We start from the raw sequence: 25,000 nt of genomic DNA, 5'->3' as shown, positions 1-25,000 counted from the left end.
GGTGACGAGGACAGGGGGGGAGGGAGGGAGGAGGAGTGCTTTTGTTTTTGTTATTCACATCTAAAAATGAACAAGTGTCTAGTTTTGAAATGCTCCTCCATTCCACCCTACAGAGGACGGACTTTCTCAGGGGTCAAATCTAAGATGGGAGCAGATCTCTCCTCTCATCCCCCCCGTTTCAAGAATTTCAGGGGGTCTTAGCTAGGCAGAGCCCCCATAGCGAGACACTTCAGCCAAGCCCCCCCCCCCCCCCCCCCCAAAAGGTTTCAACTGAACGGAAATGCAGAGCATCTGCTGTTCCAAGGACTGGAGTGTCCTGATATTCCTAGAACCAGAGTCAGAGTCCCAGCATTTTGAAATGCCACTGACAGCCATTTTTAAATGTAGTCGGTCCTATTCTGTTCATTGTGAAATGCATTGGCCTAAAGAAAACCAATTTGCAATGCGGTCGGTTTCAAGTCAGTCCATTTTGAAATGCAGCCGGCCATTTGGAAATGTCTTGTGGATGCTCGGGGGGGTGGAACAGGAAATGTCTTGTGGATGCTCGGGGGGGGGGGGGGGTGAAACAGCTCATAGACAGCAGCATGGTGGAGTATGAGGAGTCGATGGTGCAAAACTGGCCCTCCTTTGCCCCTTCTAATACAGTACATGTGGTACGTTGCCATAGTCACCATAGTACGTTATTGCTGTAGTCCTGAAGGTTCCCAGTCTAAAATGTCTGACAGGAGAGGTGGTGGTTGTGGCTGTGGTATTTCACCATTCTGTGTCTCTCTGACCAAAGCCAGGGGGGGATTGTGGGTAGAGTAGTTCCCGCCAAAGGTGACTTCCCCTGTGTACTCGCCACTTCCTGTTTTAGGTTCGAGAGGGAAGGGGTGGAGCCTGTGGTGGGAGTCAGTCTCTCTGATTGATCCAGCCTGACCCTCCTCCCTCACGCCACCTCACCCCTGGCACTTTCTCGCCCGTGGTCTATTCTTATCCACAGTAACAGATAGGGGCCCCCTAGAGGGGGCTTGTGAAGGGAGGTAGGGGGAAGGCAAGGGTGCTATGGGGGAAGGGGAGGGGGGGTTAGCTCAGTGCGCAGTAAGAGACTCTGTCGAGGGGTCTGAGGGGGCGTCCTGATGGGCCTCTGGAGGGACGATGCCTTGATGGAGCTTCTCCAACGACTGCTTCATCTGAGGAACAGAAGAGGAGGGCCTTGTTGTTAAAAGAAAATCACACTGGATCAAACACAGTTACCCACAGGTACCAATACAAAAAGAGTGATTTGCACACACACACACACACACACACACACACACACACACACACACCTGGTCAAGCAGGGTGACTGAGGACTGGAGGATCTGTTGCCACTTGCTGAGCTGGGCCTGGTGGAACTGCCTCTGGAGCTGCAGAACCTGGGCCCACTCTCCTGCAGACTGAGGCAGGGGGCTGGAGGGAGAGAGCACGCAGGGGAGGAGAGGAGAGGGACAGAGAGAGGGAGGGTAGGAGAGGGAGGGAGAGAGGGGCAGGAGAGGAGAGGGAGGGAGAGAGGGGCAGGAGAGGAGAGGGAGGGAGAGAGGGGCAGGGGAGGAGAGGGAGGGAGAGAGGGGCAGGAGGGGAGAGGGAGAGAGAGAGGGGCAGGAGAGGAGAGGGAGGGAGAGAGAGGCAGGGGAGGAGAGGGAGGGGGTGAGGGGCAGGGGAGGAGAGGGAGGGAGAGAGGGGCAGGGGAGGAGAGGGAGGGAGAGAGGGGCAGGAGAGGAGAGGGAGGGAGAGAGAGGGGCAGGAGAGGAGAGGGAGGGAGAGGGAGGGAGAGAGGGGCAGGGGAGGAGAGGGAGGGAGAGAGGAGAGGGAGGGAGAGAGGGGCAGGGGAGGAGAGGGAGGGAGGGAGAGGGGCAGGGGAGGAGAGGAGAGGGAGGGAGAGAGGGGCAGGGGAGGAGAGGGAGGGAGAGAGAGAGGGGCAGGGGAGGAGAGGGAGGGAGAGAGGGACAGGAGAGGAGAGGGAGGGAGAGAGGGGCAGGAGAGGAGAGGGAGGGAGAGAGGGGCAGGGGAGGAGAGGGAGGGAGAGAGGGGGAGGGGAGGAGAGGGAGGGAGAGAGGGGCAGGAGAGGAGAGGGAGGGAGAGAGGGAGGGTAGGAGAGGAGAGGGAGGGAGAGAGGGGCAGGGGAGGAGAGGAGAGGGAGGGAGGGGCAGGGGAGGAGAGGGAGGGAGAGAGGCAGGAGAGGAGAGGGAGGGAGAGAGGGAGGGTAGGAGAGGAGAGGGAGGGAGAGAGGGGCAGGAGAGGAGAGGGAGGGAGAGAGGGGCAGGGGAGGAGAGGGAGGGAGAGAGGGGCAGGAGGGGAGAGGGAGGGAGAGAGGGGCAGGGGAGGAGAGGGAGGGAGAGAGGGGCAGGGGAGGAGAGGGAGGGAGAGAGAGGCAGGGGAGGAGAGGGAGGGAGAGAGGGGCAGGAGAGGAGAGGGAGGGAGAGAGGGGCAGGGGAGGAGAGGGAGGGAGAGAGGGGCAGGAGAGGAGAGGGAGGGAGAGAGGGGCAGGGGAGGAGAGGGAGGGAGAGAGGGGCAGGAGAGGAGAGGGAGGGAGAGAGGGACAGGAGAGGAGAGGGAGGGAGAGAGGGGCAGGGGAGGAGAGGGAGGGAGAGAGGGGCAGGGGAGGAGAGGGAGGGAGAGGGGCAGGGGAGGAGAGGGAGGGAGAGAGGGGCAGGAGAGGAGAGGGAGGGAGAGAGGGGCAGGGGAGGAGAGGGAGGGAGAGAGGGGCAGGGGAGGAGAGGGAGGGAGAGAGGGGCAGGAGAGGAGAGGGAGGGAGAGAGGGGCAGGGGAGGAGAGGGAGGGAGAGAGGGGCAGGAGAGGAGAGGGAGGGAGAGAGAGGCAGGAGAGGAGAGGGAGGGAGAGAGGGGCAGGAGAGGAGAGGGAGGGAGAGAGAGGCAGGAGAGGAGAGGGAGGGAGAGAGAGGAGGAGAGGAGAGGGAGGGAGAGAGAGGAGGAGAGGAGAGGGAGGGAGAGAGAGGCAGGAGAGGAGAGGGAGGGAGAGAGAGGAGGAGAGGAGAGGGAGGGAGAGAGAGGAGGAGAGGAGAGGGAGGGAGAGAGAGGAGGAGAGGAGAGGGAGGGAGAGAGGGGCAGGGGAGGAGAGGGAGGGAGAGAGAGGCAGGAGAGGAGAGGGAGGGAGAGAGGGGCAGGAGAGGAGAGGGAGGGAGAGAGGGGCAGGAGAGGAGAGGGAGGGAGAGAGGGGCAGGAGAGGAGAGGGAGGGAGAGAGAGGAGGAGAGGAGAGGGAGGGAGAGAGGGGCAGGGGAGGAGAGGGAGGGAGAGAGAGGCAGGAGAGGAGAGGGAGGGAGAGAGGGGCAGGAGGGGAGAGGGAGGGAGAGAGGGGCAGGAGAGGAGAGGGAGGGAGAGAGGGGCAGGGGAGGAGAGGGAGGGAGAGAGGGGGAGGAGAGGGAGGGAGAGAGGGGCAGGGGAGGAGAGGGAGGGAGAGAGGGGCAGGAGAGGAGAGGGAGGGAGAGAGGGGCAGGGGAGGAGAGGGAGGGAGAGAGGGGCAGGGGAGGAGAGGGAGGGAGAGAGGGGCAAGAGAGGAGAGGGAGAGAGAGAGGGGCAGGGGAGGAGAGGGAGGGAGAGAGGGGCAGGAGAGGAGAGGGAGGGAGAGAGGGGGAGGAGAGGGAGGGAGAGAGGGGCAGGGGAGGAGAGGGAGAGAGAGAGGGGCAGGGGAGGAGAGGGAGGGAGAGAGGGGCAGGGGAGGAGAGGGAGGGAGAGAGGGGGAGGAGAGGGAGGGAGAGAGGGGCAGGGGAGGAGAGGGAGGGAGAGAGGGACAGGAGAGGAGAGGGAGGGAGAGAGGGGCAGGGGAGGAGAGGGAGGGAGAGAGGGGCAGGGGAGGAGAGGGAGGGAGAGAGGGACAGGAGAGGAGAGGGAGGGAGAGAGGGGCAGGGGAGGAGAGGGAGGGAGAGAGGGGCAGGAGAGGAGAGGGAGGGAGAGAGGGGCAGGGGAGGAGAGGGAGGGAGAGAGGGGCAGGAGAGGAGAGGGAGGGAGAGAGGGGCAGGGGAGGAGAGGGAGGGAGAGAGAGAGAGGGGCAGGGGAGGAGAGGGAGGGAGAGAGAGGCAGGAGGGGAAGGGATGGAGGGAGGGAGAGAGGGGCAGGGGAGGAGAGGAGAGGTCCATGATGTGGAGTATATGCATCTCTGTTAGTAACATCCACAGGTTATGGTCTTGGTTAATGTTCTATGTAATAATGCCATAACAGCTACCTGTCGGTGAGGGAGTAGGAGTGCCACGTCTCCAGGGTGTGTGCAGCTCTCTCCAGGGCATACAGCTTGTAGAACAGAAGCATGTTCAAAGCCACCAGCACCACCAGACTGAGAGAGAGAGAGAGAGAGAGGATAAGTTTAAGTACACTGACATATTCATCGGCGAAGAGAAGAGAAGAGAAGAGAAGAGAAGAGAAGAGAAGAGAAGAGAAGAGAAGAGAAGAGAAGAGAAGAGAGGAGAAGAGAAGAGAAGAGAAGAGAAGAGAAGAGAAGAGAAGAGAAGAGAAGCGAAGAGAAGCGAAGCGAAGAGAAGAGAAGAGAAGAGAAGAGAAGAGAAGAGAAGAGAAGAGAGAGAAAAAGAAAGCGAGGATAAGTACACTGACATATTCATCGGCATAAAATATTGGGGGATAAGACACACTGGGACAAAGGAAATCAATTTGTTCCAACAATGAATGAGGACAAACCGCTGAGGAAACGAAATAAAGAGGTCACACACCACAGATAATGAATGTGTTTACTTTATCCATCAATGATACGACACAACTTTCATTTCAAGCAGACATTAATGGGTGACAAATGAAACCTTTATCGATAATTGATGTCCATAAACGTGTATATCTCTTATACGGTACCTGACACAGATCCTAGGCGCATGAAGAAGCGCAGAGAGGAAAGAGAGAGATATAGACATAGAGGAGAGACAGAGAGAGGCAGTGGGAGGTAGTTAGTGAGCAGAGGAGACATTAAACCACGTCCCAAAGAACCCAACAATTAAACCCAACAGTCCCCAGACAGGTTGAACCCAATAGTCAGTGTGGTTTTAAATTGTACCCGGATGAACACAGTAAATAGGAAAATAGGTATAAAAGACGTGAATACAGTAATCCTTCAGTATCACTATCCCTTGCACCCACCCACGCACGCAGACACACGCTGACACACGCCCACACCCACCCACGCACGCAGACACACGCCCACACCCACGTCAGAACTCACATGAAGCTGACTATGAGCAGTATGGTGGAGATGCTGTTGGCTCCTCCACGCGACCGTTCTCCCAGCTTCATATACTGAGCACCTGATGAGGGAGCAAAGGAGAGATGCATTGGCAAAGAACCACCAGGACGCCGTCCCAAATAAGACCACTAGATGCCAGTGTATGACGGAAAGTGGATCGCCGGTGGCCTGCCTGTCTCGATTTGAGTCCTGGTCCAAATAAATGGTAAATTGACTGCACTTATATAGCGCCTTATTCCAATGGCCTCTTATTCACCTACTCACACACGCATTCACACGCCGATGGCGGCAAGCTACCACGCAAGGCGCCGGCCTGCTCATCGGGAGCAATTTGGGGTTCGGTGACACCTCGACACGTGGACAGGAGGAGTCGGGGATCGAACCGCCGACCTTGCGGCCATTAGACGTCCCGCTCTACCTCCTGAGCCACAGCCGCCCCAAGTTTGATTCCATGTCAACCCCCTATGCCTCTCGACTCACCTGCGTCTCTCCTCTCCCTCTCTTCTCTGATCCCCCTCTCCCCTCTCTCTCCTCCGCCCACGCCCCCTCCGTCTCTCTCCCTCTCCCCCTGGCGGCGGGAGCAGGTGCGTTTGCGTCTACGGAGGGCGGGGGGGGTCCTGGTAGCGTCGGCTCCCAGCTGCTCCCCCGTGGTCACGACCGACACCTCCGTCTGCATCAGGGTCTCCAACTTAGACACCTCGCTCTCTACAGGAGGGGGGAGAGAGAAAGGAGGGGAGAGAAGGGGAGAGGAGAGGAGAAGGGGAGAGGTGGCAGAGAAAGGGAAAGAGAGAGAGAGAAGGGGAGAGGAGAAGGTGAGAGAGAGAGAGTAGGGGGGAGGAGAAGGAGAGAGAGAGTAGGGGGGAGGAGAAGGAGAAGGAGAGAGAGAGAGTAGGGGGGAGGAGAAGGAGAAGGAGAAGGTGAGAGAGAGAGTAGGGGGGAGGAGAAGGAGAAGGAGAGAGAGAAGGGGGGAGGAGAAGGAGAAGGTGAGAGAGAGAGTAGGGGGGAGGAGAAGGAGAAGGAGAGAGAGAGTAGGGGGGAGGAGAAGGAGAAGGAGAGAGAGAGTAGGGGGGAGGAGAAGGAGAAGGAGAGAGAGTAGGGGGGAGGAGAAGGTGAGAGAGAGAGAGTAGGGGGGAGGAGAAGGTGAGAGAGAGAGAGAGTAGGGGGGAGGAGAAGGTGAGAGAGAGAGAGAGTAGGGGGGAGGAGAAGGTGAGAGAGAGAGAGAGTAGGGGGGAGGAGAAGGTGAGAGAGAGAGAGAGAGTAGGGGGGAGGAGAAGGTGAGAGAGAGAGAGAGTAGGGGGGAGGAGAAGGAGAAGGAGAGAGAGAGTAGGGGGGAGGAGAAGGAGAGAGAGAGAGAGTAGGGGGGAGGAGAAGGAGAAGGAGAGAGAGAGTAGGGGGGAGGAGAAGGAGAGAGAGAGAGAGAGTAGGGGGGAGGAGAAGGTGAGAGAGAGAGGACAGAGAGGCGGGAGAAAAAGGGAAATATAAAGGAGAGGAGGGAGAGAGGTTAGGTTAACAATCAATTGGAACACACACATACACAAACATCACATGACAGTCTTGTTTAATCCTATAAAAGATAATGTGAGACAATGAGTCAGGTGAACTCATTGATACCATCTGTATGTCTGTGTGTGCAGTTTGAAGGTCGTTTCAGAGATACAGTTGTTGTGGAAGGGAAGTCCCCGGGAACAAATAGACCTGAAAACGCATTTAGCATTTAGGTCCGAAACTACCTTCAAACTGCACACAGAAACATATCAATGAGTTCACCTGACTCTGGGTCAGTACAAAAGAAGAATACACAGCACTATCCTTTTAAGACTACCATTGTCCTTGACATGCTCAGAGCATACAGATTAGAGAGATTAGTATAGATCGGGACATTGGGGGTTGATGTGAAGGAGAGAAAGGAGAGAGAGAGAGAGAGAGAGAGAGAGACACGTCGTACCCATATGTCTGTAGTACTCCTCAATGCCACTCCAGGTGTTCTTCTCGATCAGGGCTTTGACCAGGCTCCACGGCTGCTTCCTGTAGCAGATGTCTGACGACACCCTGGGGGACCAACCACACCCGTGTCAGAATATACTATCTGTCACCAGACAGTCGCTATGACGACACCACGTAAACTTGTACGAGACGTTTCAGATTCACCCAAGCGAGATCGTTTCGCTAGAGATTCTGTCGGCGCACAAACACGAAAGTGCAAAGCGAGGTCTCATTATCAACACAGGTATTAACAAGTTCAGGACCCTACCTGGCCGTCTATGGCGGTCTACATTACTCGTCACAATAACGACTGTGCAAAACATGACATAACATTTGCCTGTTGAGTTGTGAACTGACGCAAGGAAGTGTGTATCTGAAGATGGCGTCTTTGGGACGAGACATTAAACCTCCTGACACCCGAGGTAAAGATCCCGTGGCGCCTCACAAGCGTAGGTGTGTTAGCGCCTGTGTCGTGTCATGTCTCACAAGCGTGGGTGTGTTAGCGCCTGTGTCATGTCTCACAAGCGTAGGTGTGTTAGCGCCTGTGTCATGTCTCACAAGCGTAGGTGTGTTAGCGCCTGTGTCATGTCTCACAAGCGTAGGTGTGTTAGCGCCTGTGTCGTGTCATGTCTCACAAGCGTAAGTGTGTTAGCGCCTGTGTCATGTCTCACAAGCGTAGGTGTGTTAGCGCCTGTGTCGTGTCATGTCTCACAAGTGTAGGTGTGTTAGCGCCTGTGTCATGTCTCACAAGCGTAGGTGTGTTAGCGCCTGTGTCATGTCTCACAAGCGTAGGGGTGTTAGCGCCTGTGTCATGTCTCACAAGCGTAGGTGTGTTAGCGCCTGTGTCATGTCTCACAAGCGTAGGTGTGTTAGCGCCTGTGTCATGTCTCACAAGCGTAGGTGTGTTAGCGCCTGTGTCATGTCTCACAAGCGTAGGTGTGTTAGCGCCTGTGTCATGTCTCACAAGCGTAGGTGTGTTAGCGCCTGTGTCATGTCTCACAAGCGTAGGTGTGTTAGCGCCTGTGTCATGTCTCACAAGCGTAGGTGTGTTAGCGCCTGTGTCATGTCTCACAAGCGTAGGTGTGTTAGCGCCTGTGTCATGTCTCACAAGCGTAGGTGTGTTAGCGCCTGTGTCATGTCTCACAAGCGTAGGTGTGTTAGCGCCTGTGTCATGTCTCACAAGCGTAGGTGTGTTAGCGCCTGTGTCATGTCTCACAAGCGTAGGTGTGTTAGCGCCTGTGTCATGGCTAAATCCCCAATCCGTCCCTCATACTGTCATAACCACCTAATCATCCCCTGCTTTCAACTGGCTCATCCATCCCCTCTCCTCTCACCTACTCAACAATTCCCCAGGTCGTTGCTGCAAAAGAGAACATGTTCTCAGTCAACTTGCCTGGTAAAAAATAAGGGATAAATGGGGTGATTAGTGGTGTAGCACACTAAAGCGCATACCACATCATCGCAAGGTTCCTGCCTCGATTCCACACCTCAACGTATCTTACATGTCATCCTCCCTCCCTCTCACCCATCCTTCCTGTCAATCGCTACTGTCTCTATCCCCATAAAAGCAGAAATGTCCTGAAAATATATTAAAAAGAAGAAGAACAAAAAAAGGGATGAATAAAAAAGGTATCTACCTGAGTCTGCTCTTGTGCTTGCTGATGGAGGTGAGGCAGTATCTGTGCACGGTGTAGAAGTAGTCCTGGTAGGGGATGCCGGAGGTGATGACCTCAGAGTCCACCACAAAGCACTCCCCCCGCGCACTGCTCTTATACAGCGTCTGTAGGGAGGCAACAATTAAGATTCAAGATTCCAAAAAACGTCATCAGCCATCACACAATGACAGAAAATCGTCTTAGGTTAGGGGGCTCACAAACAACATAAAAAACAAGTGTACATTAAACATATTGTCCCCCATGAATGATGTAGCGCGCCCCTCCTTGTGTGAATTGGTGACTGAAAAGTTACTAGAACATGCAGAGCTTATTTGATTAATTATCTGTCTTGATTTTTACAGCTTTGCGTTTATTTGAAGGCAGTCACGGGATTTTAAGGTAAAAAATGTGCCCACTGGAGGTCATTTTGTAGGGCTCTGGCAGTGCTCCTCCTGTTCCTCCTCGCGCCAAGGAGCAGATACCGGTCCTGCTGCTGGGCTGTTGTCCTTCTACAGCTCTGTCCAGCTCTCCTCTATAACAGCTCTGTCCAGCTCTCCTCTATAACAGCTCTGTCCAGCTCTCCTCTATAACAGCCCTGTCCAGCTCTCCTCTATAACAGCTCTGTCCAGCTCTCCTCTATAACAGCTCTGTCCACCTCTCTTCTATAACAGCTCTGTCCACCTCTCCTCCTCTATAACAGCTCTGTCCACCTCTCCTCCTCTATAACAGCTCTGTCCACCTCTCCTCTATAACAGCCCTGTCCAGCTCTCCTCTATAACAGCTCTGTCCAGCTCTCCTCCTCTATAACAGCCCTGTCCAGCTCTCCTCTATAACAGCTCTGTCCAGCTCTCCTCCTCTATAACAGCTCTGTCCAGCTCTCCTCCTCTATAACAGCTCTGTCCACCTCTCCTCTATAACAGCCCTGTCCAGCTCTCCTCTATAACAGCTCTGTCCAGCTCTCCTCTATAACAGCTCTGTCCAGCTCTCCTCCTCTATAACAGCCCTGTCCAGCTCTCCTCTATAACAGCTCTGTCCACCTCTCTTCTATAACAGCTCTGTCCAGCTCTCCTCTATAACAGCTCTGTCCAGCTCTCCTCCTCTATAACAGCCCTGTCCAGCTCTCCTCTATAACAGCTCTGTCCAGCTCTCCTCCTCTATAACAGCCCTGTCCAGCTCTCCTCTATAACAGCTCTGTCCAGCTCTCCTCTATAACAGCTCTGTCCAGCTCTCCTCTATAACAGCTCTGTCCAGCTCTCCTCTATAACAGCTCTGTCCAGCTCTCCTCTATAACAGCTCTGTCCACCTCTCCTCTATAACAGCTCTGTCCAGCTCTCCTCTATAACAGCTCTGTCCACCTCTCCTCTATAACAGCTCTGTCCAGCTCTCCTCTATAACAGCTCTGTCCAGCTCTCCTCTATAACAGCTCTGTCCAGCTCTCCTCTATAACAGCTCTGTCCACCTCTCCTCTATAACAGCTCTGTCCAGCTCTCCTCTATAACAGCTCTGTCCAGCTCTCCTCTATAACAGCTCTGTCCAGCTCTCCTCCTCTATAACAGCCCTGTCCAGCTCTCCTCTATAACAGCTCTGTCCAGCTCTCCTCTATAACAGCTCTGTCCAGCTCTCCTCCTCTATAACAGCTCTGTCCAGCTCTCCTCTATAACAGCTCTGTCCAGCTCTCCTCTATAACAGCTCTGTCCAGCTCTCCTCCTCTATAACAGCTCTGTCCAGCTCTCCTCTATAACAGCTCTGTCCACCTCTCCTCTATAACAGCTCTGTCCAGCTCTCCTCTATAACAGCTCTGTCCAGCTCTCCTCCTCTATAACAGCTCTGTCCAGCTCTCCTCTATAACAGCTCTGTCCAGCTCTCCTCTATAACAGCTCTGTCCAGCTCTCCTCTATAACAGCCCTGTCCATCTCTCCTCTATAACAGCTCTGTCCATCTCTCCTCTATAACAGCTCTGTCCAGCTCTCTTCTATAACAGCTCTGTCCACCTCTCCTCTATAACAGCCCTGTCCATCTCTCCTCTATAACAGCTCTGTCCAGCTCTCCTCCTCTATAACAGCTCTGTCCAGCTCTCCTCTATAACAGCTCTGTCCAGCTCTCCTCTATAACAGCTCTGTCCAGCTCTCCTCCTCTATAACAGCTCTGTCCAGCTCTCCTCTATAACAGCTCTGTCCAGCTCTCCTCTATAACAGCTCTGTCCACCTCTCCTCTATAACAGCTCTGTCCATCTCTCCTCTATAACAGCTCTGTCCAGCTCTCCTCCTCTATAACAGCTCTGTCCAGCTCTCCTCCTCTATAACAGCTCTGTCCAGCTCTCCTCTATAACAGCTCTGTCCAGCTCTCCTCTATAACAGCTCTGTCCAGCTCTCCCCTATAACAGCTCTGTCCAGCTCTCCTCTATAACAGCCCTGTCCATCTCTCCTCTATAACAGCCCTGTCCACCTCTCTTCTATAACAGCTCTGTCCAGCTCTCCTCTATAACAGCTCTGTCCACCTCTCTTCTATAACAGCTCTGTCCAGCTCTCCTCTATAACAGCTCTGTCCAGCTCTCCTCTATAACAGCTCTGTCCAGCTCTCCTCCTCTATAACAGCTCTGTCCAGCTCTGCTCTATAACAGCTCTGTCCAGCTCTCCTCTATAACAGCTCTGTCCACCTCTCCTCTATAACAGCTCTGTCCAGCTCTCCTCCTCTATAACAGCCCTGTCCAGCTCTCCTCTATAACAGCTCTGTCCAGCTCTCCTCTATAACAGCTCTGTCCACCTCTCCTCTATAACAGCTCTGTCCAGCTCTCCTCTATAACAGCTCTGTCCACCTCTCCTCTATAACAGCTCTGTCCATCTCTCCTCTTCTATAACAGCTCTGTCCACCTCTCCTCTATAACAGCTCTGTCCATCTCTCCTCTATAACAGCCCTGTCCAGCTCTCCTCTATAACAGCTCTGTCCATCTCTCCTCTATAACAGCTCTGTCCAGCTCTCCTCCTCTATAACAGCTCTGTCCAGCTCTCCTCTATAACAGCTCTGTCCAGCTCTCCTCTATAACAGCTCTGTCCACCTCTCCTCTATAACAGCTCTGTCCAGCTCTCCTCCTCTATAACAGCTCTGTCCAGCTCTCCTCTATAACAGCTCTGTCCAGCTCTCCTCTATAACAGCTCTGTCCAGCTCTCCTCTATAACAGCCCTGTCCAGCTCTCCTCTATAACAGCTCTGTCCAGCTCTCCTCTATAACAGCTCTGTCCAGCTCTCCTCTATAACAGCTCTGTCCAGCTCTCCTCCTCTATAACAGCTCTGTCCAGCTCTCCTCTATAACAGCTCTGTCCAGCTCTCCTCTATAACAGCTCTGTCCAGCTCTCCTCTATAACAGCTCTGTCCAGCTCTCCTCTATAACAGCTCTGTCCATCTCTCCTCTATAACAGCCCTGTCCAGCTCTCCTCTATAACAGCTCTGTCCAGCTCTCCTCTATAACAGCTCTGTCCAGCTCTCCTCTATAACAGCTCTGTCCAGCTCTCCTCCTCTATAACAGCTCTGTCCAGCTCTCCTCTATAACAGCTCTGTCCAGCTCTCCTCTATAACAGCTCTGTCCAGCTCTCCTCTATAACAGCTCTGTCCAGCTCTCTTCTATAACAGCTCTGTCCAGCTCTCCTCTATAACAGCTCTGTCCAGCTCTCCTCCTCTATAACAGCTCTGTCCAGCTCTCCTCTATAACAGCTCTGTCCACCTCTCCTCCTCTATAACAGCTCTGTCCAGCTCTCCTCTATAACAGCCCTGTCCAGCTCTCCTCTATAACAGCTCTGTCCAGCTCTCCTCTATAACAGCCCTGTCCACCTCTCCTCTATAACAGCTCTGTCCAGCTCTCCTCTATAACAGCTCTGTCCACCTCTCCTCCTCTATAACAGCTCTGTCCATCTCTCCTCTATAACAGCTCTGTCCAGCTCTCCTCCTCTATAACAGCTCTGTCCAGCTCTCCTCTATAACAGCCCTGTCCAGCTCTCCTCTATAACAGCTCTGTCCAGCTCTCCTCTATAACAGCCCTGTCCACCTCTCCTCTATAACAGCTCTGTCCAGCTCTCCTCTATAACAGCTCTGTCCACCTCTCCTCCTCTATAACAGCTCTGTCCATCTCTCCTCTATAACAGCTCTGTCCAGCTCTCCTCCTCTATAACAGCTCTGTCCAGCTCTCCTCCTCTATAACAGCTCTGTCCAGCTCTCCTCTATAACAGCTCTGTCCAGCTCTCCTCTATAACAGCTCTGTCCAGCTCTCCCCTATAACAGCTCTGTCCAGCTCTCCTCTATAACAGCCCTGTCCATCTCTCCTCTATAACAGCCCTGTCCACCTCTCTTCTATAACAGCTCTGTCCAGCTCTCCTCTATAACAGCTCTGTCCACCTCTCTTCTATAACAGCTCTGTCCAGCTCTCCTCTATAACAGCTCTGTCCAGCTCTCCTCTATAACAGCTCTGTCCAGCTCTCCTCCTCTATAACAGCTCTGTCCAGCTCTGCTCTATAACAGCTCTGTCCAGCTCTCCTCTATAACAGCTCTGTCCACCTCTCCTCTATAACAGCTCTGTCCAGCTCTCCTCCTCTATAACAGCCCTGTCCAGCTCTCCTCTATAACAGCTCTGTCCAGCTCTCCTCTATAACAGCTCTGTCCACCTCTCCTCTATAACAGCTCTGTCCAGCTCTCCTCTATAACAGCTCTGTCCACCTCTCCTCTATAACAGCTCTGTCCATCTCTCCTCTTCTATAACAGCTCTGTCCACCTCTCCTCTATAACAGCTCTGTCCATCTCTCCTCTATAACAGCCCTGTCCAGCTCTCCTCTATAACAGCTCTGTCCATCTCTCCTCTATAACAGCTCTGTCCAGCTCTCCTCCTCTATAACAGCTCTGTCCAGCTCTCCTCTATAACAGCTCTGTCCAGCTCTCCTCTATAACAGCTCTGTCCACCTCTCCTCTATAACAGCTCTGTCCAGCTCTCCTCCTCTATAACAGCTCTGTCCAGCTCTCCTCTATAACAGCTCTGTCCAGCTCTCCTCTATAACAGCTCTGTCCAGCTCTCCTCTATAACAGCCCTGTCCAGCTCTCCTCTATAACAGCTCTGTCCAGCTCTCCTCTATAACAGCTCTGTCCAGCTCTCCTCTATAACAGCTCTGTCCAGCTCTCCTCCTCTATAACAGCTCTGTCCAGCTCTCCTCTATAACAGCTCTGTCCAGCTCTCCTCTATAACAGCTCTGTCCAGCTCTCCTCTATAACAGCTCTGTCCAGCTCTCCTCTATAACAGCTCTGTCCATCTCTCCTCTATAACAGCCCTGTCCAGCTCTCCTCTATAACAGCTCTGTCCAGCTCTCCTCTATAACAGCTCTGTCCAGCTCTCCTCTATAACAGCTCTGTCCAGCTCTCCTCCTCTATAACAGCTCTGTCCAGCTCTCCTCTATAACAGCTCTGTCCAGCTCTCCTCTATAACAGCTCTGTCCAGCTCTCCTCTATAACAGCTCTGTCCAGCTCTCTTCTATAACAGCTCTGTCCAGCTCTCCTCTATAACAGCTCTGTCCAGCTCTCCTCCTCTATAACAGCTCTGTCCAGCTCTCCTCTATAACAGCTCTGTCCACCTCTCCTCCTCTATAACAGCTCTGTCCATCTCTCCTCTATAACAGCCCTGTCCAGCTCTCCTCTATAACAGCTCTGTCCAGCTCTTCTCCTCTATAACAGCTCTGTCCAGCTCTCCTCCTCTATAACAGCTCTGTCCAGCTCTCCTCTATAACAGCTCTGTCCATCTCTCCTCTATAACAGCTCTGTCCAGCTCTCCTCTATAACAGCTCTGTCCAGCTCTCCTCTATAACAGCTCTGTCCAGCTCTCCTCTATAACAGCTCTGTCCACCTCTCCTCTATAACAGCTCTGTCCAGCTCTCCTCTATAACAGCTCTGTCCAGCTCTCCTCTATAACAGCTCTGTCCAGCTCTCCTCTATAACAGCTCTGTCCAGCTCTCCTCTATAACAGCTCTGTCCAGCTCTCCTCTATAACAGCTCTGTCCAGCTCTCCTCCTCTATAACAGCTCTGTCCAGCTCTCCTCTATAACAGCTCTGTCCAGCTCTCCTCCTCTATAACAGCTCTGTCCAGCTCTCCTCTATAACAGCTCTGTCCAGCTCTCCTCCTCTATAACAGCTCTGTCCAGCTCTCCTCTATAACAGCTCTGTCCAGCTCTTCTCCTCTATAACAGCTCTGTCCAGCTCTCTTCTATAACAGCTCTGTCCAGCTCTCCTCCTCTATAACAGCTCTGTCCATCTCTCCTCCTCTATAACAGCTCTGTCCAGCTCTCCTCTATAACAGCTCTGTCCAGCTCTCCTCCTCTATAACAGCTCTGTCCAGCTCTCCTCCTCTATAACAGCTCTGTCCACCTCTCCTCCTCTATAACAGCTCTGTCCAGCTCTCCTCTATAACAGCTCTGTCCAGCTCTCCTCTATAACAGCTCTGTCCAGCTCTCCTCTATAACAGCTCTGTCCACCTCTCCTCTATAACAGCTCTGTCCAGCTCTCCTTGTGTAATGGCCCGTCTCCCGGTATCTCCTCTACGCTCTTGAGACTGTGCTGGGAGACACAGCAAACCTTCTTGCGATGGCACGTATGGATGTGCCATCCTGGAGGAGCTGGACGACCTGTGCAACCTGAATGGGCTGCAGGTACCACCTCATGCTACCAGTAGAGACAAGGGCACTATGAATGAATGAATGAATGAATGCATGAATGAATGAATGGTCTTTATTGTCATTGATATAGTACAGGTACCATACAACGAAATTTGGGAGGGGGGGGCTCCCCTGGTGCTAGGAAAAAAACTAAAAACAAGAAGGGAACAGAGCTGGTTTACATAAATAAAGGCTATGTACACTATCCACTATACTATACTATACAAATAAAACACTGTGCTGTACTCTATGCTATGCTATACCTATTCTAACATTTCCTATCTCTGAACATTATGTACCCGAGGGTTGTCATATTGCACATAGTGTTATTGCACATTCATTTAAAGTGTCGCAGTTTGCAGGTTTGAAATGTTCACAGTTGTGTTTCACTAGCAACATTCAAAACTAGAAATAAATCAGTCAGGAAGGATAAGGAGAGGTTATGGTCTGTGGCCACCACCTGCAAAACCCATTTCATTTTTTGGGGGTTCAGTGTTTCCCCTAGGTTTGCTGCCTTAAGGGGGTGTGGCATGGACGGTGGCATGGACGGTGGCATGGACCCCCCCCCCCCCCAGTGTCATGTCCAGGGGGTGTACTTGTACATCAAGCCGCCTCACGCCACGGAAACAGGAGATAGGCTCCTGCCCTATGGGCCATTAGGCTGGAGAACCATCGGTTCTCAAGGCTACTTACTTATGTGGTCTTGACTACCTGTCCACTTTCTCACCTGGTTCTTGCTCTCTCTCTCTCTGGTGTGCCAACACTATCCTGCTCTCTCTCCTTCTCTATCCTCCTCTCTCCCTCTTTTACTGTCAACCAAAAGGCAAACATAACAACCAGAGTATGTATAATCTAATAAGAGGTATACATTGATCCATATCAATTTATAACATAATTATAATTGAATATTGGATTGCTGTGGGCAATGCAGTGAGACTCTCACCTTAAAAAAAAAACATTGTACTCATGTACTGTAAATGTCATATGGTATTACCATAAAGCCCATTTCTAGCAGAATAAGAAAGATTGTATATCTAATCACCTCTGAGCTTGCTAGCTAGCTTGCTAGTTCTTTGATATTTTAGCCTGCTTGTTTGGGGTCTAACTCCGTAATAATTCCTCTTTCTTGGTAAGGAAGGGGGGTTCCGTTGGGGGGGCGGTGTAGGGGACACACTGGGGGTTGTCTTGCTGTTGCTGCCTCTCCTGTCGACCAGCTGTCACTTTCATTTGAACCAAAGCAGGTGAAATTGATTAACAATCGTTTACGCTTCCGAACTGGACAGATCGATATCCCAGAAGTTTAACTGACTTGATGTTATACTGTGATGATTAAGTGTTCCCTTAATTATTTTGAGCAGTGTACTGTAGCCTAGCCACTGGCGTAGCCACATGACACATGACAGATCAGGACGCCAAACAACAAGTAGGTCTCAACCAAACAATGGGAATACAGTAATACACTGCTCTTAGTGCTCTAGCTACCAAATTCAGATGGAACTGGTCAGTTGTTAGTGAAACATCATGGCAATGCCCCAGCCCCCCATACTCAAACTCCCATCTCCAAAAGTCTCTGTTCTTCTACTCTACTAAATTGCTATCTAATTCAGTCCCCTGTATGTTCCTGTATTTCCCATGTCCATGTGTCTGGTGATGGTGGAGTGGACAGACAGACAGACTGACAGACAGACAGACAGACTGACCTGCGTCTCCACCACAGGGGCGGTCTTGGGACCCAGAGGGTTGTTGATGGCGATGGTGTAGCTCAGGACACGGCTGGTGTTCCCACTGCTGCTGTCCTGCTGCCAGTCACGCACTGACAGGTCTGGGAGAGGAGCAGAGACAGAAAGGAGGGAGAGAGCGACAGAGAGGGAGACGGAGAGAATTATTACAAAAGGAGAAAGAGAAAAGTGTGAGACAGAGAAGGGGAGAAGAGGAGTGAGATAGAGAGAGAGACAGAGACAGAGAGAGAGCACAAGAGCGGAAGAGGGAGAAAAAGAAAGAGAGAGGGGGGATACTCGACACTCCTTCACAGAGAAAAATGCACCAATTAAAGCTGCACAATGCCCCAATGCTGGCAGAGCCACACATCAGGGAGGCCACCGACCAACTGAACTCCACGGCTTCACTCAGACCACTTTCTGTGGCTCTTTGTCTTGGAGCACAACATGCTGTATCCTATTCATTTATGCAAGTATGGCTCCTCAGGCCGGTCGCAATGCAGGTGTTGTAGAAACAGACACAGTTAGGCCTAATATCATGAGGGAGAGGGCGGAGTTAGGGCATGGAGTTAGTGTGGGAGGAGGCAGAGAGAGATGAAGCAAGGGAAAGACCGGGAGGGAGGGAGGTTAACACGGCGTAAACAAATACTCTGGAGTGCTCATTAGCGCTTCAATAGGCTGGCTTATGTCTGAGTTTGGGGGTGAGGAGGGGAGAGAGGAGGGGAGAGAGGAGGGGAGAGAGGAGGGGGGAGAGGAGGGGAGAGAGGAGGGGAGAGAGGAGGGGAGAGAGGAGGGGAGAGAGGAGGGGAGAGAGGAGGGGAGAAAAAAGGGGGAGGGGGGACTGACTAAGCACTAAGATGATAATTACATCCCTATATATCCCAACAAACACAAATTGTCTAAAGCCAACATTGTTTGGCTAATCCATGGGAGGGTTCATTTGGGGGTTATTTTATTTGTTGATTGTGATTGGTTAAAAGTATGCATGAGTGGAGTGATTGGTTAGATAGAAATGGGGGCGGGCTCAATGAGTGTGATCCGAGAGACAGGGGAGACTGGAGATCAGTTGTAGAGAGAGATGGGAGTTGGTAAGTTGAGTTCTGTGTGATTGTGTAGTTTGTTAAATCTTTTCTGTTAGTTTGTTCACTGTTAATTATTTACATGTACTAATATCAATGTGTTGTGTTCAGTTTTACAATCTGTTTATTAGAGGAAGAAGGAAATCAAACCGAATTGTGTCAGTCTCATCATTTCACCCGTACTGCCGGAGCAAGCAGAAGATTCACCATTCAGCTAACTAGAGGGAGAGCTGAACAATTGTAAAACACCCGCTGACGACCGCAGGAGGACGGACCGTCAGTTAGCTAAGGAATACAAGCACGGTTGGACGCAACAGAAGCTCCGGGAGGACAAGGATCCATTCACCGGAGATAAGAGCAAGCTAAAGCCTGGTCAGGTTAGTGATGCAGCCGCCAGCCGGCAACGGAGCCGCAGCGCCCGAAACTGTAGCTAACTAGCCACTTGCTAGCTAGCGGAGCATTAGCCAACTAAGCTAGCGTTAGCCCTGTTGTCGCAATAGAGCAGCAGGCACGCGGTAGAGCTTATAGCACTCAAGGCTACAGCTAACTAGGCCGGAAACGGAGCCGTGGCGCCCGCGACTGTAGCTAATTAGCCACTTGCTAGCTAGCGTAGCATTAGCCAGCTAAGCTAGCGTTAGCCCTGCTGTCGAAATAGCGCAGCAGGCACGCGGTAGAGCTTATAGCACTCAAAGCTACAGCTAGCTAGGCAGGCAAGGAGTGAAACAATCCACGGCTAGCTTCAACTGGTTAACCCAACTGCAAGAATCCACAGCCAGCTAGGCTAACCTACAAGACCCACCAAGAAAGGAATTGCGAGCTAATAGCAGCTACCCAGAGAGCTACCCACACCCAGCACTCTTCTCTGTGACTTTTTGACTGTTTGCATTAAAATAGGTTTGTGTGTACCTGGGTATTAAGTCGTCGGGGGGAGGAAAATCCTCTCCCACTTTATTATTTTATTTTTAGCAGTATCCCTGGGATGACCCCACGGTGAACCTGGTTCCGCTGCCGAAGACTAGTTAAGGAAGTGCAGGGACCAGCGCAAATCAGCTCAGGGAGTCAGAGAGGGCTGAAGATATAAGATAGAAAGACGAAACAGGTACACACAAGTTATTTCTGAGTCACAGGCAGAATGGAGGCACTAAGGACCGAAAGGGAAAAGTTGGCAGTCACTTTTGAGAGAGGATACCGCCACATCATCAGGTCAGTGGCATTGATGGGCGAAGATGACATGAAACGCGAGTGGATAGCGCTCCTGTCAAACGCGAAAGACCTAAACTCTGCAGACGACAATTATGAGGAAGGTTTGCAGGCCAAAGCAAGTCAGGAACCTGAGACAGGTAACAGTCAGCTTCTTCAAGACATCACCAATGCCGCTGAGGAGAGAGCTCAGAAGGTTGAACAGGCCGGTCACGTCTTAAAGGCCAACATGTGGACAAGGTTCGCGGGGGTCGAACTTTCATCCACAATTAGACGAGCAGAAAGGAGTCACGAAGGCGCGAAGAGGATCAGTCTAGAAGAGGCAACCCACGACGTTTGTAAAGAACGAAGCACACTCACAGAGAACCTCATCATCAAAGCGCGAAGTCTGCTATCAAGCTGGGGGGAGTGGATCCCTGTAGTTGAGGCGTGCAACACGAGAAAGTCACTAGAGGAGCTGGAGGACAAAAGGGATGAACTTTGGGAAACGTTTGTGACTGAATTTGGAAGAGTTGAGAAGAAGAATACTGACAAAATGGCCGACAAGGCCGCCGCAGCAAAGCAAATGGCCACCGACGTTCTCGCCGAAGAAGAGGCCAAAGATCGAGCTACGAATAGAGAAAGGGCCGACGCTCTCGCCGAAGATGAGAGGAAAAGGGCCGACGCTCTCGCTGAAGATGAGAGGAAAAGGGCCGACGTTCTCGCCGAAGGTGAGAAGAAAAGGGCCGACGTTCTCGCCGAAGAAGAGGCCAAAGATCGAGCGACAAATAGAGAAAGGGCCGACGCTCTCGCCGAAGATGAGAGGAAAAGGGCCGACGCTCTCGCCGAAGATGAGAGGAAAAGGGCCGACGCTCTCGCCGAAGATGAGAGGAAAAGGGCCGACGTTCTCGCCGAAGAAGAGGCCAAAGATCGAGCGACAAATAGAGAAAATAAAGAAGCTATTGCCAAGCTGGAAAGGAAAGCCGCTGAGGCAAGACTGAAGTCAGCTGATAGCGTGGCCGAGTTTGAGAAGGAGACAGCGAAGGTGAAATTGGGGGCCGAAGAAGAGATCGCTGAGGCAAGGCAGAAGGCGGCCGTGATTGAGTTGAAGGCAGCAGAAATAGCCGCTCAAGAGCGCGCCAAACTACTGGAGGCTCAGCGGGAAGCATGGGAACAAGCCCGGGAGGCAGGGCTGGAGAGCGCCACGTATGGAGGCAACCGCACTGGAGCCATCTCCAAGATCAAACTCCCTCCAACAAGGCTGCCCGTGTTCAGCGGGTGTATGAGAGATTTTCATCGCTGGCGGAAAGATTGGGAAAGCCTGCAGCAGCAGGGAGACCCATCGGGATCACCAGAGGTGAAGAAACTCCACCTCCTCGAGAGCATAGACCGAAAGGTTTTCGAGGAGCTCAAACTCTCGAGCTACCGCTCAGCGGAAGACGTATTCAAAGCCTTGGAGAATCGGTTTGGAGACAAGGCAACCATCGCGCTGCAAATTATTGAGGAATTGGAAAGAATACCAGCGGTAAAAGGAGACCAGCCGAGGAAAGCGATCGACCTTATTCAGGCAGTGGAAAGAGCCCTCATGGACCTGACAGACTTAGGAGAAGTGGGCGCTATGAAGAACCCACTTGTACTTAAGGCCATCGAGGGCAAACTGCCAGATCGCGTGCAGGAAGGCTGGATTACCTTTGTAACCGAACCCGAAAACCAAGTCACCCCAGACAAGCGGTTCGATGCTCTTCTTCTGTTTCTGAAAAGGCAGGAAGTAATCCTCGAGGGGATAGCGCGAATCCGAGGCTCCACGGCGACCTCTGGGGGAACACCGGAGAGGCCAGTCAGATGGGAGAAGAGGGCATTCACGAGGGCCACGGAGAAAGACTCACCGGTAGATGAAGAAGAGGAAGAACATCGAGGTGAAACCAGAGTCACGGGCAGAAACTCGGAAAGAAGAGAAGAGTGTGACATCTGTGGAAGCGATCAGCACGGTGGAAAAATATTCTTCTGCCAAAAGTTCAAGAGTTTCAGTCTGGCAGAGAAACGAGCCATAGCAAGGCAAAGCAAAGCCTGTCAGAAATGTTTGGGCATGCACGGCGCCGACGGGGAGTGTAGTAACCGGTACCTGTGCAGAGTGTGCAAGCAGAATGAAGGAAGGGCAAGTCATCACTACCTTCTGTGTCCCGAGTGGAGTGAGGGAAAGAAGACAGGGCCAGGGTTCTCTAATGAGCAACGGGAAGTCCTGGACTCTTTGGGACTCAACCCTGAACAGGAAAGGAGGGTGGACGCATTCACCAGTAAGGCCTCGATGACGCTGAACACGGGCGCAGAAGGCGGGGGTCTCTTCGCGGAGAATGGGCCAGAGGAACATCCAGTACTAATGATGACATTGATAGTCAAAACAGAAGCAGGAAATGCCCTGGGAACCCTCATAGACCTCGCCTCCGACACAAATTATATCACCAACCGGGCCGCCGATCGGCTCCAACTGGAGCGGAGGCAAGTAACACTGACTGTGCAGGGGGTCGGTGGAATGAAGGTCAGGGTCAAGACTAACAAATACCTGCTAAAGGTCAGGGCGTGGAGCAACAACAGATGGAGTCCCCACGAGATGGTATGCTACGGGCTCGACACAATCGCTCGTGCAGACAAGGTCATCAGTCCAGAGCGACTCTGTAAGTTCTTCCCTGGGGTCGAGAAGAAAGAGCTGGTCCGACCTAAGGAAATCGAGCTCTTGATCAGCCACCGAGAGGGACGACTCGCTCCACGGTGGAGAAGAGGGACGGGAGACTTAGTGCTGTGGGACGGGCCTCTGGGGAAGACCGTGGGAGGAACGCACCCAGACCTGTTTGAAAGTTGGGAAAGATCCGCACACAACTCCCAGACGCACTTTGCACGTTCTCTGAAAACGGAGGCAGTAAGATTTGAGGAGATCCCCTGCAAGACGCCCAGCGCAAAAGAAGAGGATGGAGACCAGAAGCTGCAAGGTCATGAAAAGACCGGGAGAACAGAGGTCAACAAAGAGGTCCTCGAGTGGTGGAGCTGGGATAGCATCAGCGCCGCGTGCGAGCCAAAGTGCGGAGGGTGTCGCTGCGGAAATTGTCAGCCGGGCGGGAAAGAGATGACTCTTGCAGAGGAAAAGAAGATCAAAACCTACACAATTACCCGCGTCAACATCGGGGACAAGCCAGCCGGATGCATCGCCCAGCTGGCCATGAGGAAGACGGCAAGGCTGCCAGAGGTCGCCCACCTAAAAGAAGAGCGGAGAGCGTTTGAGGAGGACACCTATGTAGACGACATTCTAGCGTCTCATGGCGACAGGAGAGAGCTGAGGAGCATCACGGAGGGAATCGAGAGGACGCTCAACGCTGGAGGTTTCGCTCCGGAACCACGGATCCAGTCGGGTCAAAGTGGGAGGAGCAAAGAGGGCCAGCCTGCAGAAACGAGGGCCAATGTGGAGCCAGAGTCAGAGGTGTTGGTGCTGGCTGATCAGCTGAGCGAGGAAACATCCAGGGGAGTGGCTGTAAGTGCTCGAGACCGCGTGAGCATGCTGCAACGGAAAGCGTTCACTGCAACTGTAACACGCGCTCAGGCGAGGAAGGGGCTGGACCCGAAATGCGCCATTGAGGAGGAAGCAAATGCAAAGGGGACATCCACACCGGTTGGGAGTTCCAGGGACCTCGAGCATGAGAGGGAGAGGCTTTGGGGCGCTGCTCTCATGGACCTGATTGAGCCAGAACGCTTCAGTGAAATAGGCAGGCTCATTCGGGTAGTTGGGTGGGTCCGGCGAGCTGTTAGGCAGTGGTTGTTTTGCAGGAGGGCTCCAGAAGACGCAAAGTGGGAGGCTACTCGCCTGAGGGAGACAAGAGGCGGAGTACGCCTCGGCGTCCAGGAAGAAGTGGGACGGTTTTGGCGACAGTGGAGTCAACTGGCTGGGCCCGGGCTTTTCATCCGCACCAAGTGGCACAGAGAAGCCCGAAATGTGGCCGTGGGAGACGTGGTCTGGTTGGCTGACCAAAATGCCCTAAGGGGGCAATTCCGCCTGGGGCGGGTTGTGGAAGCGAGACCAGACGAAAAGGGGCTGGTTCGGGACGTAAGAGTGAGGGTTTGCCTAAGCCAGCCTGCTTTAGGAGTGGGGGCTTCAGGACGAAGAAGGAGCGAAGGCCGCGATCTCTTCCCAACGCTCGACCGAGACGTCAGGCGGGTGGTCGTGCTGCTACCCGTGGAGGAGCAGTAAAAAATGACTGTATTGAAGAGAGGGAAAGTTGTGGTCCATTTAGTTATAAAGGACCAATGGACCAAGTGGGAGGTGTTTGGCTAATCCATGGGAGGGTTCATTTGGGGGTTATTTTATTTGTTGATTGTGATTGGTTAAAAGTATGCATGAGTGGAGTGATTGGTTAGATAGAAATGGGGGCGGGCTCAATGAGTGTGATCCGAGAGACAGGGGAGACTGGAGATCAGTTGTAGAGAGAGATGGGAGTTGGTAAGTTGAGTTCTGTGTGATTGTGTAGTTTGTTAAATCTTTTCTGTTAGTTTGTTCACTGTTAATTATTTACATGTACTAATATCAATGTGTTGTGTTCAGTTTTACAATCTGTTTATTAGAGGAAGAAGGAAATCAAACCGAATTGTGTCAGTCTCATCATTTCACCCGTACTGCCGGAGCAAGCAGAAGATTCACCATTCAGCTAACTAGAGGGAGAGCTGAACAAACATGATGTCATAAGGATGGGCATTAGTGCACGAGGAGCCACACAGTTGAGAGGAAGCCAAGAGGCCATAACTAGCAGGTCCATCACTCTCAAAGCTTAAGCGGTGTGGGGGGGCACAACAGGGGTGTGGGGGGGGGCACAACAGGGGTGTGGGGGGGCACAACAGCGCTGGGGGAGGGGGGCACAACAGGGGTGTGGGGGGGGGCATAACAGGGGTGTGGGGGGGGGCACAACAGGGGTGTGTGGGGGGGACAACAGGGGTGTGGGGGGGGCACAACAGGGGTGTGGGGGGGGGCACAACAGGGGCGTGGGGGGGGGGGCACAACAGGGGCGTGGGGGGGGGGCACAACAGGGGTGTGGGGGGGGCACAACAGGGGTGTGGGGGGGGCACAACAGGGGTGTGGGGGGGCACAACAGGGGTGTGGGGGGGGCACAACAGGGGTGTGGGGGGGGCACAACAGGGGTGTGGGGGGGGGCACAACAGGGGTGTGGGGGGGGGGGCACAACAGGGGTGTGGGGGGGGGCACAACAGGGGTGTGGGGGGGGGGGCACAACAGGGGTGTGGGGGGGGGCACAACAGGGGTGTGGGGGGGCACAACAGGGGTGTGGGGGGGGGGCACAACAGGGGTGTGTGTTCTGACCTGTGAAGTGGCGCTGGGAGAAGAGGTGTTGAATGAAGTGGGTGTCGGCGGAGAAGAGCAGGTCGTGCAGCTTGTCCACGCTCATGCGCACCACCGTGTTGATGTGTAACCGCCCGCTCAGGTCAGCGCAGAA

General features: G+C 53.1%; 1 protein-coding gene across 1 annotated transcript in view; it reads right to left on the bottom strand.

Annotated features, from left to right (window-relative positions):
* Positions 1 to 288: 288 nt before the first annotated feature.
* gramd1a (GRAM domain containing 1A) overlaps positions 289 to 25,000 on the bottom strand; it is a gene marked incomplete at its 5' end in the record, with an annotated part of 45,367 nt that continues 20,655 nt past the window's right edge. Inside the window, 10 exons of the mRNA XM_080540798.1 lie at positions 289 to 1,172; positions 1,311 to 1,431; positions 4,202 to 4,309; positions 4,837 to 4,848; positions 5,201 to 5,282; positions 5,702 to 5,926; positions 7,167 to 7,270; positions 8,842 to 8,984; positions 17,239 to 17,360; positions 24,868 to 25,000. The exon at positions 24,868 to 25,000 is cut by the window's right edge and continues 14 nt beyond it. Of these exons, the coding sequence (XP_080396924.1) occupies positions 1,071 to 1,172; positions 1,311 to 1,431; positions 4,202 to 4,309; positions 4,837 to 4,848; positions 5,201 to 5,282; positions 5,702 to 5,926; positions 7,167 to 7,270; positions 8,842 to 8,984; positions 17,239 to 17,360; positions 24,868 to 25,000 (1,152 nt within the window). The 3' untranslated portion in view covers positions 289 to 1,070. The remainder of the gene's footprint in view (positions 1,173 to 1,310; positions 1,432 to 4,201; positions 4,310 to 4,836; positions 4,849 to 5,200; positions 5,283 to 5,701; positions 5,927 to 7,166; positions 7,271 to 8,841; positions 8,985 to 17,238; positions 17,361 to 24,867) is intronic.

This window comes from Nansenia antarctica (assembly GCF_963989245.1).
Source record: "Nansenia antarctica genome assembly, chromosome: 10".
Lineage (NCBI taxonomy): Eukaryota > Metazoa > Chordata > Actinopteri > Argentiniformes > Microstomatidae > Nansenia > Nansenia antarctica.
The sequence above is the reverse complement of the archived record's forward strand: the minus strand, read 5'-3'. Positions and strand labels throughout refer to the sequence as shown.